Source organism: Protopterus annectens, chromosome 13.part0 (genome assembly GCF_019279795.1).
Source record: "Protopterus annectens isolate FY-2018-M chromosome 13.part0, PAN1.0, whole genome shotgun sequence".
Lineage (NCBI taxonomy): Eukaryota > Metazoa > Chordata > Ceratodontiformes > Protopteridae > Protopterus > Protopterus annectens.
Genome location: NC_056747.1, coordinates 499,181,962 through 499,195,938, shown reverse-complemented (window position 1 = coordinate 499,195,938; position 13,977 = coordinate 499,181,962). Strand labels below are relative to the sequence as shown.

The 13,977-nt window shown below is 40.1% G+C and overlaps 1 protein-coding gene across 1 annotated transcript in view; it reads left to right on the top strand.

The window, feature by feature from the left end:
- LOC122787923 (dynein beta chain, flagellar outer arm-like) overlaps positions 1–13,977 on the top strand; it is a 5,188,001-nt gene that overhangs the window by 5,059,514 nt on the left and 114,510 nt on the right. Inside the window, exon 98 of the mRNA XM_044054850.1 lies at positions 7,102–7,265. Coding sequence (XP_043910785.1) covers positions 7,102–7,265 — 164 coding nt within the window. The remainder of the gene's footprint in view (positions 1–7,101; positions 7,266–13,977) is intronic.

Here is a 13,977-nt window from a genome sequence, read left to right as displayed (position 1 = left end):
CCATCCCTTCCCAGCCACATTCCTCTTTCTGTTCGCCTTTCTCTTTCTCTTCTTGTTTGGCTTCAGATCACTCAGGATTCTTGGGTTCTGTCAGTCATTCATCAGGGGTACTTCATGATTTAGAAATCCCATCCTCCTTTTATGGGCATTCTTCAACTTCCTCGGGAACAACTTCCCTTTTTTCCAGAGGTTCATCAAAATCTCTTGACCCAGGGTAATATTCAAGAGGTGCCTGTGTTCCAAAGCAGGAAAGGGTTCTACTTCAGACTGTTTCTAGTGCTCAGGGAAAAGGGTACTTGGAAACCTATTCTAGACCCCTCTCATCTAAACATTTTTCTAAAAGTACCTTCCTTTTGGATGTTGTCCTTTCATATTCTGTTCTCTTGATCCCTCAGGCCTATATGGCATCTCTGGATCTCAAGGATGCGTATCTCCATATTCTGATCCATCCTCTTTTCAGGAAGGTTTTGCATTTTTTTGTTGCTTCCTGGCATTTTCAGTTATCTGCTTTGCCCTTTGGCCTTTCTACTGCCCCAAGAGTATTCAACAAATGCCTTGCCCCTGTGATTGCTTTTTGCAGGCTTCAAGGGATCCAAATATTTTCTTACTTGGATGATCTGTTGTTAGAGTTGTGGAGAGAAGCCTTCTGTGAACTTAATACTCTAGGGACCGTTCCCTGGGTTTGACGACAGTGCCATCAGGACATACCTAGGCTTGTCCATGTTTTATGTCCTATAACAGATTGTGTCTTGTCAATCCCATTCAGCAAGTAATCCCACATCCACTGCACTGATGCTTTTGGTACCCCTATTATATTTGCATTATTTTTGTAACTATCATTTTCTGATTTGTCAGTATTATAGTGCAGTATGGTTAGATTATTCTCAAGAATGTGTTATTTTTACCTCACAACATAGTGCTGCTCTGATTGTGCTTTTCATTTTCTCCTTTAGAGCATCTGCTTTGTTTTCTACTGTCACTTGTATTTTTCCTCATGATGTGAGGAGTTGTCCCTAGTCAGTTGCATTAGCTTCTCCAACATGAGAAGCATTTTATCATCTGCCATCGCAATTTTACATATATCTAAATATAACACACGTGTTTGACTTATTTTATGTGGAAAACATTGAGTAATCTATTTTTGATTATTAGCAAGTATTTAAATTTGTGTGAGTGAGTTGAAAGGAATTATACCATGACCCCCTCATTAATATTCCAAAACGTGCACGCTGATTGGCCAGCATGCACGTTGTAAATCGACTTATACTAATGGAAAAAGGTCCGGTCGCCCGGACTTTTTCCATTAGTATAAGTCTTTTTTAAAACACTGTCTCGTTATGTTAAAGGAGTTTAACATAGCGACACAGGTTTAAAAAAAGCAACGGAGATCTCCGTTGCTTTTTTTAAAGCTGTCTCGCTATGTTAAACTCCTTTAACATAGCGACACAGTGTGTAAAAAGCAACGGAGATCTTGCTTTCTCTGTTGCTTTTTTTTAAAACCTGTCTCACTATGTTAAATGAGTTTAACATAGTGAGACAGCTTTAAAATAAGCAATGGAGATCTCCGTTGCTTATTTTAAAGCTGTCTCGCTATGTTAAACCCATTTAACATAGCAAAATAGTTTGTAAAAAGCAACAGAGATCTTGCTTTCTCCGTTGCTTTTTTCAAAACTGTCTCGCTATGTTAAACCCATTTAACATAGCGAAACAGTAAAAAGCAATGGAGATCTTGCTTTCTCCGTTGCTTTTGCCCACAGCTCTGATGTACTGTGTAGGCATGCGCAGTACATCAGAACTTCCGCGGAATACCAGACAGCTGCGGAAGGGCAGCAAGGAGGCATTATACAATGCCATTATTTAAGAAAAGTAATTATTTTTTTTCTTAAATAATGTCATTGTATAATAGCAATAACCCACTTCTGGGTGTGGGTAATGCTGGATTTACTCATGGTTGGCTTTGTTTGGTCCCTTGGGCTTCGCCCTTGGGACCAAACCACGCCAACCATGGGTAAATCCAGCATTACCCACACCCAGGCGTGGGTTATTGCTAGATTAAACCATCATCCCTGTCATGGAATGCCCAATCCCTTCAAGTCTTGTGAAGTTTGCAGCGCTGTAGTCAGAGCACCTTTAGTCATCACTGCAATACTTTGAGACAGTCCTTTAAAAAGAAGAAAGAAATTAAACACATTTCTGGAGTATCCCTTTTTAGTGGAAAAAACATAAAATGAGATCTTCCCCCACATTTTCCTTCTAAGACAGCAGAAATGAAGAGCTAAGTCTACCTCCTAGGAGAAGGGCATCATTTTCTCCTTCTTCATATTCTTTCTTGTTGATGGGTTCTTTGTGACAGCATAGACTATATAGACCTCTGACTTTTTCAGCTTCTTACATGGGGAATGTTTTCAACTCTCCCACTACTATTCTCTAAGAACCAGGTGAATCATCACAGACCACTTGTCATTCTGTCATGTTCTGACCAGTGTATTATTCCTTGTCATTGATGGTTTCAATCAGTGGGTCAGAATATAGTTTAATGCGGTGACTCATCTCCTCCATTGCACTTGGACCATTGCTATACCCTGTGTTGAAACTGTCCGATGCCTATCAAAAGAGTTCTTGCTTGCCAGGCCTTCCAAAATTAGCAAGATTCCCTTTCCATAGTATTATCCTTTATTGATAAAGACACTCCCATATGTAAATGTAATTATTACTATACTGCATGTGTCTTTTACTTTGTAGTGCTTTTCCCCCGGGCCTCCACTGAAAATGGGTTATTGACCCAGTTGGACTTTCCCAGTCAACAAATGTCAAATAAATAAATAAATAAATAATGAATAAATGTAAAATGAAGGAGAAATGTAAAGGAAAGAAGGCCAGTCACATATTTCTCCGTTCTTCTTTAATTTCAGCAGGATGGGGAACATTTCTTCTGGTTCTGGGTTGTCTTTGCTGCCCCAGGATTCACTTAGATTGAATGTATTAATTACACTGCATTCTAAAACTTTATACAGGACACCAGTTGTTAGAATCTTGTAGTCCTTGGCCATTCCTGAGCCTGAAATCAGGGCTGTAAAAATGGGCCTCAAGATATATGCCCCACTGATTAATTCAGCTCTTTGCACATGGTGTTACAAGCATGTGCCACCCTTTGTTTATGTACCACAGCATGGCCTGTTTACCTAACTAGAGCAGGTAGAATTTAGGTTTCAGTTACACTTCCAACAATGCTAAGAAACGGTGTCCTTACATCCACCTGATTTGCATGCAGCCCCCCCTCCATAATGCTTCACATTCCCTGAAGAAGAGGTGACACAGGTGCAATAAGTGATATGCCCATAATAATATAATGTAACAATTCAGCTGCAGGAGAAAATTACCCACAGTGTGGCTGATGGGAATCACTCAACAGTCAAGTTGACTGATGACATTCTTCTCAAACCAAAAATATTTCCATCAGAGTGTGATGACTTTGTAATCCCTGGTATCTTACTGCTCACTGCAGCACCTCCATGCTGGTGTATCTGAACTGAACTGTAAAGATCCTGACTGTTTTTGTGCATGAGGGGTAGGATGAACCACCTATAATGCCTCTGCTGTGACCATAGCATATTTGCCATGCCGTTGATTTCATGAGAATCCTGTAAGAGCAGGAATGGCAAACTCTGAAGAGTGTTCACGTCTGAACTCAATAAAGGAAGTGCTCTGAGATAAACCAGAACTAATGTCCCATGTACCATGGAGCCGTAGAAGGATCCAGACCACTGTTGGAGACTCCCTTAGTAGAGCAGTGAGAAGACAGTCACCCAGATGAGGGAACAAAGTAGATGTCTTCTCCTGTAAGGCCTCTTCCCTCTGTAGTTAACTCCATAGCAATTACTCTGTTATAAAAATAGATGAAACAGTAATTTATATTGAGGGTGAAACTCACAAAGCTTGTAAAATGATTCATAAACAGTAGTGTGCTGGAATGTATCCGTAAAGTGTAATAACACTATACAGGCACTGAACTGCAGACAGAAGGTGACCACTAGACAGTTACCATCTGCAGCTTGATATGGCCAGTACTGTTGAGCTCCAAGTCATGGTGGGCATCATCTGCCCCCTTCAGAAGATGGAGAAAGCTGGACAGAATATTTTGCCTTCATCAAGAGGAGGAGGCTCTACTGTATTATATTCTTTTGTCTGAGAGTCTGCACATTTTGCAGACTAGAGTATGATCCTGCTCCATGACGTTTGCTAAGACAGCTTGGAAATTGATAATATTTTGCCTGGGGGAAGACCTAATGTTTCTTTTTATTTTGTTTTCTCAGATCATGTCTAGAATCCACCAGTTTATGGTGAACACTCTGCAAGCTGCAGTAAATTTTAAGAATGACCCTGCTTTAGCCAATCTTGCAGGGTGGAGACACCAATGCCGATGCAGACCTGACTGTTCTGTGTTCTAAAATAAAACACAGAAGAGATAATTCCTTGGTGGATGTTAAAGGTTTGTTTATTTATTAAAGTATCCCTCTTTTATTCACAGAGTTGCCTATTCTCTGCTTTTTTATACTACTACAAAGTAGTCTGAACTGTAATAACACTGCTTATGGATTCATCCTCCATTTTGACATTATAAGTGAACCTGGAGAAAATCTGATGAATGGGAGCTTTCTTAGTCTAGAAGTCGGCTTTTTTCTTAAAATAGGGCTGTGTACATAAGAACAGGAGTAAAGTGGGAAGATCAAACAGACCGGAATGGATGAGTGAAAGTATCTTAGGGTCTGTAAAAGAATACCTAATGGACAGAAACCAAGAAAATAATTGAAGACTAGAAAATTTTCATCTAATAATATTAGTAGTACTAATTAGTGTTATAGGACAATAGTGTACTCTGTGTCCCCTACAAATCTTGAATATTTCCAGAATTCCTGACTCAACTTCAAGATGTAGAAAGTAAAAATTATATAAAGAAAACAGTCAATGTACAATTGCTGTGGGTGGTTTTAACTGCTCAACATAAAATATATAATACATTGATTTAGTCAGACACATATCACATACTGAACCGACTCCAATTAGAGTTGGTTTTATCTAAGATATCATCATGGCAGCCTAGCCACTTTCTGTTCCTCATCTCTGATTATGCATCCTGTAATTAACAGAGCTCGTATTAAAAGTAGAATTAAACCTAGTCAAAAATATTGCATCCTCATGCTTACTAGACTTATCAGTGGGAACTACAGGGGAATGAATGGCATGCAAAACAGAGTGGGCCTCTAATGAGCAGAAAGCATTAAAACACATTCTAGACAATGCTGGACTATTGAGAATTGTCTTTCTGTCACACACACACACACACACACACACACACACACACACACACACACACACACACACACACACACACACACACACACACACACACAACTCTGTTCAGAGGTTAGTTCATCTACTACCTATCTTTAGAAGGTAGTAGGAGACTGGAACAACCCAGGGGACACCTGCATGGATGTAAGGCAGTCATGTCAACTCCACAAGTAAGGTATCTATCCCATCCGTAGATCAAACCAGATAGCTTCTTGATGAAAGATGACAGTATCATCAACACACTCTTGTTAAGTATTTAGTTCAAAAGTCTATAGCGTTAGCTTAGTAAAAAAATAATAGTAGACCAGACAAACCTATCTTAACTGAAGCTATGCATAACAGCTTAACTCACTGTTGCTTCTCTCTAATTACTCATTCTCAAGACCCTACACGGTATATTGGAAGCCACAGAACCTTTTTTAAAGATTTATTTCCACTCTGCAACTGACTATCAGCTGCCACAAGCTCCTTTCTTATTCATGTGGACTGCTGGACCTACCTTAGTCTTCCCTGGGCTCAACCAAATCTACATTTGATACTGATAGGGCAATCAAGGAAGCTTGCGCAGTGTCATAACTACTGCTGGAGATTGTGCCGTATCCCCAATAACCCCCACCACACCACGGCAGCCTTATGAGCTGCACATTTACTGCCTTTATGAGATGCATGTGAGCATGCACAACCTCCCAACCAAATGGTATATCACTTGTAGCACAGAACTCACTAAGCCCTTTATGCTGCTATTTCAAGTCAGGGCTACCTCCCTTCCCCCAGCATGGCATGCTGATGTTGGCTGCTCACACCCATCCTCCCATGTGCAGACCTATTGACCACCCATGCTTCTAGACATACACAGGTTACCTCTGGTGAGGTAAGAGATTTTATCCCTCTTTACCTCAGGGTCACTCAGACATTTTTTGTAAAGACTGAATTATCTAGGCATATACATCTTTAGTTTTGTCATGGTTATTTTGCCTCGGTATGATCCTCTCTTCCAGCTTCTGCTTGTGTACAGTATAGACAAGCTGAACTAAATAAAGTAAAGAGGCACTGAACAGTCTTTCAAAAGGACAAAAGGAAGCACACCGGTGTGCTTCCAGAGAGACACATTATTGCTGTTGTTATGTAGGCTTTAAACTATCCCTCTGAAACAACTTTAACGTGTGATTATTCTTTACTAAAAAAGTCTTATGACTGGAAACCTTGATGTATCTTAAAAGGCTTCAAGAACTGTCTTAATGATCGGTTTTCTGTAGGTTACTTATTGGTAAACTCTTCCTGGTCTACAAGGTAATTGGTGGTGCAGCAGAACCTTAAAATCTATGTTTTGAATATTCCAGATCATAATGCCTAACGCTTGATATAAGTAGCACTTACAGGAAATCATGGCATGCATTAGACAGCACTCTGTTGAATTATTGACTGATCTTCACCTTAAAATCACTATGTCAGTGATTGGCTTCTTTTAAAAATGATCTTGAAAAATATTTGGAAAATAATACCTATCAATATGGGATTATGGTGGACATGTAGGTATAAGCCTGACACAAGCCTAAGAGTCTATAAACAAAGTGCTCTGTGCATATCCTATATGTTTTAACTCTTTCAGAGTTAACTGCAAATGGATATATAAGTATCTCTCTGTATGTGCCCTAGGTGATATCCAGAAGTGTTCCTTGGAATATTGTACATAACTGAGTAATACAATAAAAATTAATGATACTAATACAAACCACATTTATTTTTCAGTTTTGCATTGCAAGAGTGCATCTTCCTTTTTCCCAAACACTTCAACGAAGGAGACTTAAGAGAGTTGCTGTTCTCCTAAATTTAGCCTCTGCAGATCAGAAGTTATCCAGCTTAAACACTCAAGCCAAACTGAGAAACAAAAAGTTAATTCATCTGCCTAAGCAGTAAGTAGAACAATCTAAGCTTTATTTATACATCAGGTGACTATTTTATGAACTGTTACTGTGTTTTAGAGCTAAAGATGCAACCTGAAACTGATTGCTTTTTCCAGTTGCAAGAAAATCAAATTTGAAGAATGCTAATGTTTAAAGTTTATTGTAGAATATTTTTATAAGTAGAAGCTAAAAGAAAGAGTTTCAGTGGAGATAATATGGTTAGAGAATATTGGTGGAACATAAAGAAGTTATTGAGTCTCTGTACTCTCTTTTATTTTCCTTAATTTTCAGTCACTGTTTTGTTTGTTTGAACATAAAGAATGTATTTTCTTATAGACTGTGTGTCCATAGACAGATAGACAGAAGTAATAGTACTGCCCTACTAAAGGTGTACAACTCATTGTGTTAATCAACTGTTTCACTTCAGCATATCTTATAGGTGTATAGGTTGGTACTAGGCAATCAGCTCTAGGGCCTATACAAACCTAGCCATAACAATTCCCCTGGCTATTTCTTCCCACACTATTTACTTCCCTGGACCCCTGTCCAGCAGGATGACTGACGTGATCCCTGGGGTGAATTTACTTTCTCCCATCCAAACATCAAGGTTCCTTTTGAAGAGGGCCAAAGAGGCACTATGCTTGACATGTATGAGCAGTCTGTTGCAGAGGCTGGGGAGTCTCTGGGTCAGGAACCTATCCCTCCAGCATGTTTTGTTATTTTGTGATGACAAGGTTTAGATCCCTGGAGCATGTGGCTCTGAGGGATTGGGATTTCTTTAAGTGTAGCATGTCCAACAGCTCTGGGTTTGACATGGCCTTGTATGTTAAGCAGAGATCGCCTCGGAGTAGATGATATGCGACAGAGTATAGCTGGAGTTTTTTAAGGCAGTCAGCATAGGGCATCTGCTGTAGGCCTGTGATTATTTTAGTGAGGTATTTCTGCGGCCTTTCCAGTTGTTGCAGATGTCTTGAGAGGTACATACCAAATGGGGCATTGTATTCTGTAATGGGTCTAATGAGAGATGAGTACAGTGGGACAATGACCTCCTTTTTTCTGGATGAAAAGCCCTTAGTGATGAGGTGTGCCACATAGAAGGATTTCCTGACTGTTGTGGTGATGTGGTTATTGAAGGTGAGACCACTGTCCACCTGTGTCCTTAAGTCTCTTAACACACTTTCGGTGTTGAGTGTTCCGGCACCTATGTGGTAATTCACGGGTACATGTTTTTTCCCAAAGGGGATAACTATGCATTTCTTGGCATTGAGCTTGAGCCCATGGCTCTGGCACCATGCATCTGTTTCTGTAAGGCCCTTTTGTAGAGTATTGACATCATTTGAGGATTCAATAATGGCTGCCAGTTTGCAGTCATCTGCGAACTTTGTTAGCCAGAGCCCCTTAGTGTTGGTCTGTACTTCAGAGAAATAAATGCCAAACAAGAGAAGTCCCAGGACTGAACCCTGAGGTACTCCACTTGTCACTTGTCTGGAGCTGGATTTGGAGTCAGCTACGTTTACAGTGTGGGTTCTGTCAGTAAGCCAGTTGGCAACCCATCGAGTGACGTAGGGATTAATGCCCAGCTTAGTAAGTTTATCTATGATTCCAGAGTGGGGGATGGTGTCAAAGGCCTTGGTGAGGTCCAGATAGGCTGTGTGAACTGCCTTACCCTCGTCCACGGCAATGGAGACTGATTCAAAGAAGTCAGTCAGGTTCAGGAGACAAGTTCGGCCCTTCATAAACCCAAACTGGGTTAGGTCCAGTGTTTTAAGGTTGCCAATATTTTTGTTTATAAGTTCCATGATAATATGTTCCATGGCCTTGCAGATCAGGCTCGTCAGACTGATGGGGTGGTAGTTCCCATGAATCCCCCCTTGTGGAGTGGGCTAATTGTAGCGCCACTCAGTGGGCATGAAGCCTGAGGTGAGGGTATGATTAAACATGACACTTAGGTGAGGTACCAGTTCATTTTGTAGTTCATGTAGTACACAGCCCGGGATGTCATCTGGTCCCATGGATGCTGTATTCTTAGCTTTGGAGAGTGCATATTTTACCTGTGTGGCCATTATTACCGGAATTTAGCAATCTTCCGATATTGGGATGGGCCATTGAGGGGGTGAGAGGGGGGTGAAGTTGGCACTAAATCGATCTGCCAGGATATTGGCAATATCCTTGGGATCAATATATTTAATGCCATTCTGTTGTACCTCAGAGCATATCTGAGCATTGCCATTTAGATTCTTGACATAGTTATAGAATGCCTTGTGGTTGTCTTTGGAATCTTTGGCAATTTTTTTTCATAACTAGCTTTGGAGGATTTTATGAGGGATCTCAGCTTCTTACTGAGGCTAATAAGGGAGTTTTTTGCATGTTTTGTCAAAATCAAAATGCTTGCCCATGTTGAAGTATGCATGCAGGTTTTAAGCATTTTTTTGCCTTTCTTGCATATGAACAGTTGTGTCTCTGAGCAATGCAGAGTTGGCAATTCAAAAATAGTGTGCATGTGTGTCATCAGGATGGATTTCTGCTGTTCCAGCAAGTAGACTGAAGAATAACGTATATGGCTTCATTAGGTTCAGAAGACTAAAGGTGAGGGAATATCAAATAAAGGAAATGAAACTAGTGGAATGCTGGATCATGCTTGTGAAATTCAAGCCAAGTGACAAAATGTGGAGATGTGCATCAATTTGCAGGTGTCAGTTACCTGTGAGGGCACAGATGAGAGATTATATCAGTAGACCAAACTGAAACACAATTGTCAAACATCCTGAGTAAATTTCAATGATATGTACAAAGTACAATACTGAGATTCACATAACCATATTTGAATAGTTCTATCCACACATGAATAAGAGGACTTCTACAGTTAATGGAGGGAGCAGCTACTGCAGCAGTGATCATTCGAACATCTACTGTTATGGTAAGTTTACTTACACAACTGTACTATGTTCTTCATATTGAACACTGTTGCAGTAGCCTTAGCTGTATGGTTAGATTACCCCCTACATTTGAGAGGTGGAAGGAGAAGAGTCCAGGAGTTCATGGAGAATGGTTGTAGCAAAGCCTGATCTGGACCTAGGGAAGGAATCAAGCTCATAGTGCTTTATAAAGTTATGTACAGTGGACCAAGTAGCAGCTTCTATAAATCTTCTAGAACCCAACTCTTTCCAAAAATCCATAGATTATGCCAGGGCCCTCATAGAGTGGGCCTTAACCCCGCTTAGAATAGTTTGGCTATAGTGAGTATAGGAAAAGGTAGTAGCCTTAGACAACCATTACGAAATATTCTGTTTTGATGCAGGTTGTCCCTTCTTCATACCATCACAAGAAATGAACAATCGGTCTTAAGACTGGAAAGATTTAGCTCTGTCAAGATAGTACATGAATTGTCTGTGGGCAACCAAGGTATGCATATCCTATCTTCCTCATTTTTAGGTTCAGGAAAGAAAAAGGGCAGATGGATAAATTGGTTTAAAATAAATTTGGAGACCACTTTAGGCATAAAAGAAGGATTAGCTCTGAAAGAAATCATGTACCTATGTAAAATGAGATAAGGTTGACTCTCACCATAAGAGCTTGCAACTCACATACGCCTCCTGCAGAGGTCAGAACAATTGGTAAAACTGTTTTCCATTATAAGAACCATAAGTCAGCCAGGTTAGCTGGTTCAAGTGGAGCAAGTATTAGCTTCTCTAACACAAAATTAAGATCCAAAAGAGGGCCACCTATTTTATTGAAAGCCTTTTATGCAAAACCCCTTTCAAGAACATTGTGTCTACATTGAAAGAGGAGGATCCATGAGCAGATGGTTAAATGGCCAATAAATGAACCTTGAAAGAGGAATAAGAAAGGCCACAGAATAGTAACTCACACAAATATTGTAAAAACAGAAAACTACCCCGAATGGGTGCTGGTTATGTTGCTGGCACCAACTAGAAAACCTTTTCTGTTTGCTGATATACCATTTTCTACTAGTGGGCCTTCCGGCTGCACATCCTTAGTAAATAGGTGCCTAAAAAGGAATTAAGGCACTATCATCCAAGCAGTCAGCTGAAGTTGATCGATGTCAGAGTGTATCATACACCCCTGTTCCTGTGTGAGTAGATCTAGCTTGAGAGGGAGCTTGTGGTAGTTGCCCCTGGCTATTTTCAAATGAAGGGACAACCACGGTTCCCTGTGCTAGAAGGGAGTTACCACAATTATCTTGGGGCATTCTTTCTGAATCTTAAGAAATACCCTGGATTTAGTGGAAAGGGTGGAAAAGCATACAGGAATATTCCTGTCCAAGGGAAAGATAAGGAAAGGCTTCCATACCTTCTCGAGTTCTGGAACAGGATATTGACAGTTGAATGTTCAGAGAGGAGGCAAAGAGGTCTACTTGAGGAACTCCCCACAGATGGATAAAATCTTGGAAGACCCCCTGATCTAGTTTCCAGTTGTGAGGGTCTGCCCTAGTCCTGCTCAACTTGTCTGCCACACAGTTTTACTCTGATGGAATGTAAGATGCCGGTAGAGTGAGATTGGATTGTGCTGTGAGGCTGTATCCCAAGCTAACAGGACTGGTCTGTAAAGGAGTTTTGACCTGCTTCACCCTTGCTTGTTGATGTACCACATGACTGTGGTATTGTCTGTAACCACTTAAAGACATCCTGGGGATCAAAGATGGTTCAAAGACTTGAGTGCCTTGATCAGGGCAATCATTGCCTTGATACTTTTGTGCTTGCATCTATCTGTCCTTGGTGTCTCATATGCCCTGCATGTTTATTCCTCCTGAAACTATTCCTCATGCAAAATCTAAGGAATCTGTGGTAACTGGTTTGGAGCAGGAAGTGAAAAGGGGAGACCAGGATTTAAGCATATCTGTTTTGAGTCCTCAAATTATTTCTCTTCTGACAAACCCCAGTACTAGAATTTGAAAAGATAAAGGGTGTTGGTGCTATGACCAAAGAGATTTCAGATACCACTGTATCTTCCTTATGTTGAGTCTTGCCAGGACACCATAAGAATCATAGATGCCATGAGACCCAAAATCCTGAGGTATTCCCTCATAGTGACTGAAGTTTGCATGGAAAAATAAAAAAAACTAGATCTAGATCTATTTATTTCCTGTGAAGGAAAAGCTATTTGAACTGAGATGCCTAATTGACATCCCAGAAACTCAATCCCATGTGAAGGAGTAAAGAAAGACCTTTGAATGTTCTTTTGGAATCTCAACTTGAAGACGGAGATTCTTGACACTCTAAAAGATTCTGAACAGATAAGCAAGTCATTTAAATAAGAAAAAAATGTGGATATCTTGTAGCATGCAATGAGTTATAACTGGAGCTAGATACTTTGTGAATGCTGTTGGTGTAGTAGATATTCCAAATAGTAAGGCAGAGACCCTTAAGAAACATCTAAAGTCTTGACAAACAGGGATGTGATGATAAGCAGCTTTTAGGTCCAGTGTTACCAGGAAACATGAAACAGAAAGAAGAGGTAACAGGTTTTGAAGTGACATCATTTTGAATTTTGGGACTGTCACAAAGATGCTTACAATAGAAAGAAAGATCCAGAACTGGTCTCCTAGCATTATTTTTTTTTTTGTCACTAGGAGCATCCTTGAACAACTGGTTTTGCCCTTCCTTGGTACAGCATGTGATGATGAATCAGTGGAAACAAAGGAGTTTGATCTGGAGGATGAGGAATGACCCCCGCCCCCCCCCCCCCCAGAAAGAAGGCATTTTCACCCACTGCCATCTGTTACCTTGAAGAATGATTTTTCCAAACTTATTTGTCTGAAACCATATATTGCCAAAGAGAAAGAAATGGAGATTCAGACTTTCTGAAAGAAAAAAAGGGTCAGGATGGAAAGGAATCATAAGGTCTCTTGAACAGTCATTCAGACTTGGTGGACTGTCCTTGGTTTTGGGAGGACCAGACTTCTTTTTTTTTAAACTCCTCTGCCATTTCTTCTTAAAGGTCTGTTTACCTATATTTTGTTGAGATTGTTTAGTCTTCTTTTTGCTGAAACTGGATGAGGTGATAGAAAATCCTTTGGAAAATTTGTGAAAGGAGGGCTAAAAAATCATAGACAAAAATTAAAATTATTTTCCTATATCAGCTTGACCCTTTCAGAACACTTTTTGATCACCTCTGCAGCAAAGAAACCAGACACTAAATCTGTATCCAATGGAGAATTTAAAATCTCATTTTTAATATCATCTGAGGGGTTCTGAAAATGCAGCCATGCAAACCTACTTAAAATAGTGCTAATGGCCAAAGCCCAGGAACAAGTATCAAAAGCATCATACATACACTGTATACAGTGAGCAATGACCTGTGCAGTAGAGGAAGCCAAGTTATTTAAAGCAGATTTGCCTTCACAAGAAGAAACTGCAGCTAAAACATCACTCATACTTTTCACATTTAGTTATAACAAACTTTAACATATGATCCTGACAGTTCAAAATTCTGAAAATCAAATTGGCAGAAGTATACACATTTTCCCCATACCTATCAATAATTTCTTAGTGAACACCAGACAATCCATATGTGGGGGGCTGCCCCCCACACTGCCTGCTAATTATATATACCAACTCTTAAGATCACACTACAGTGGGGAAAGGGCAGGTTTCCTTATATCTATGTTACCAATAAGTATGTACTATATTCTGCTTCCTTTATGTTCACCAACTGTGATCATTCGATGAAATTATGTACCTTCATATGGCCTTTCGATTAA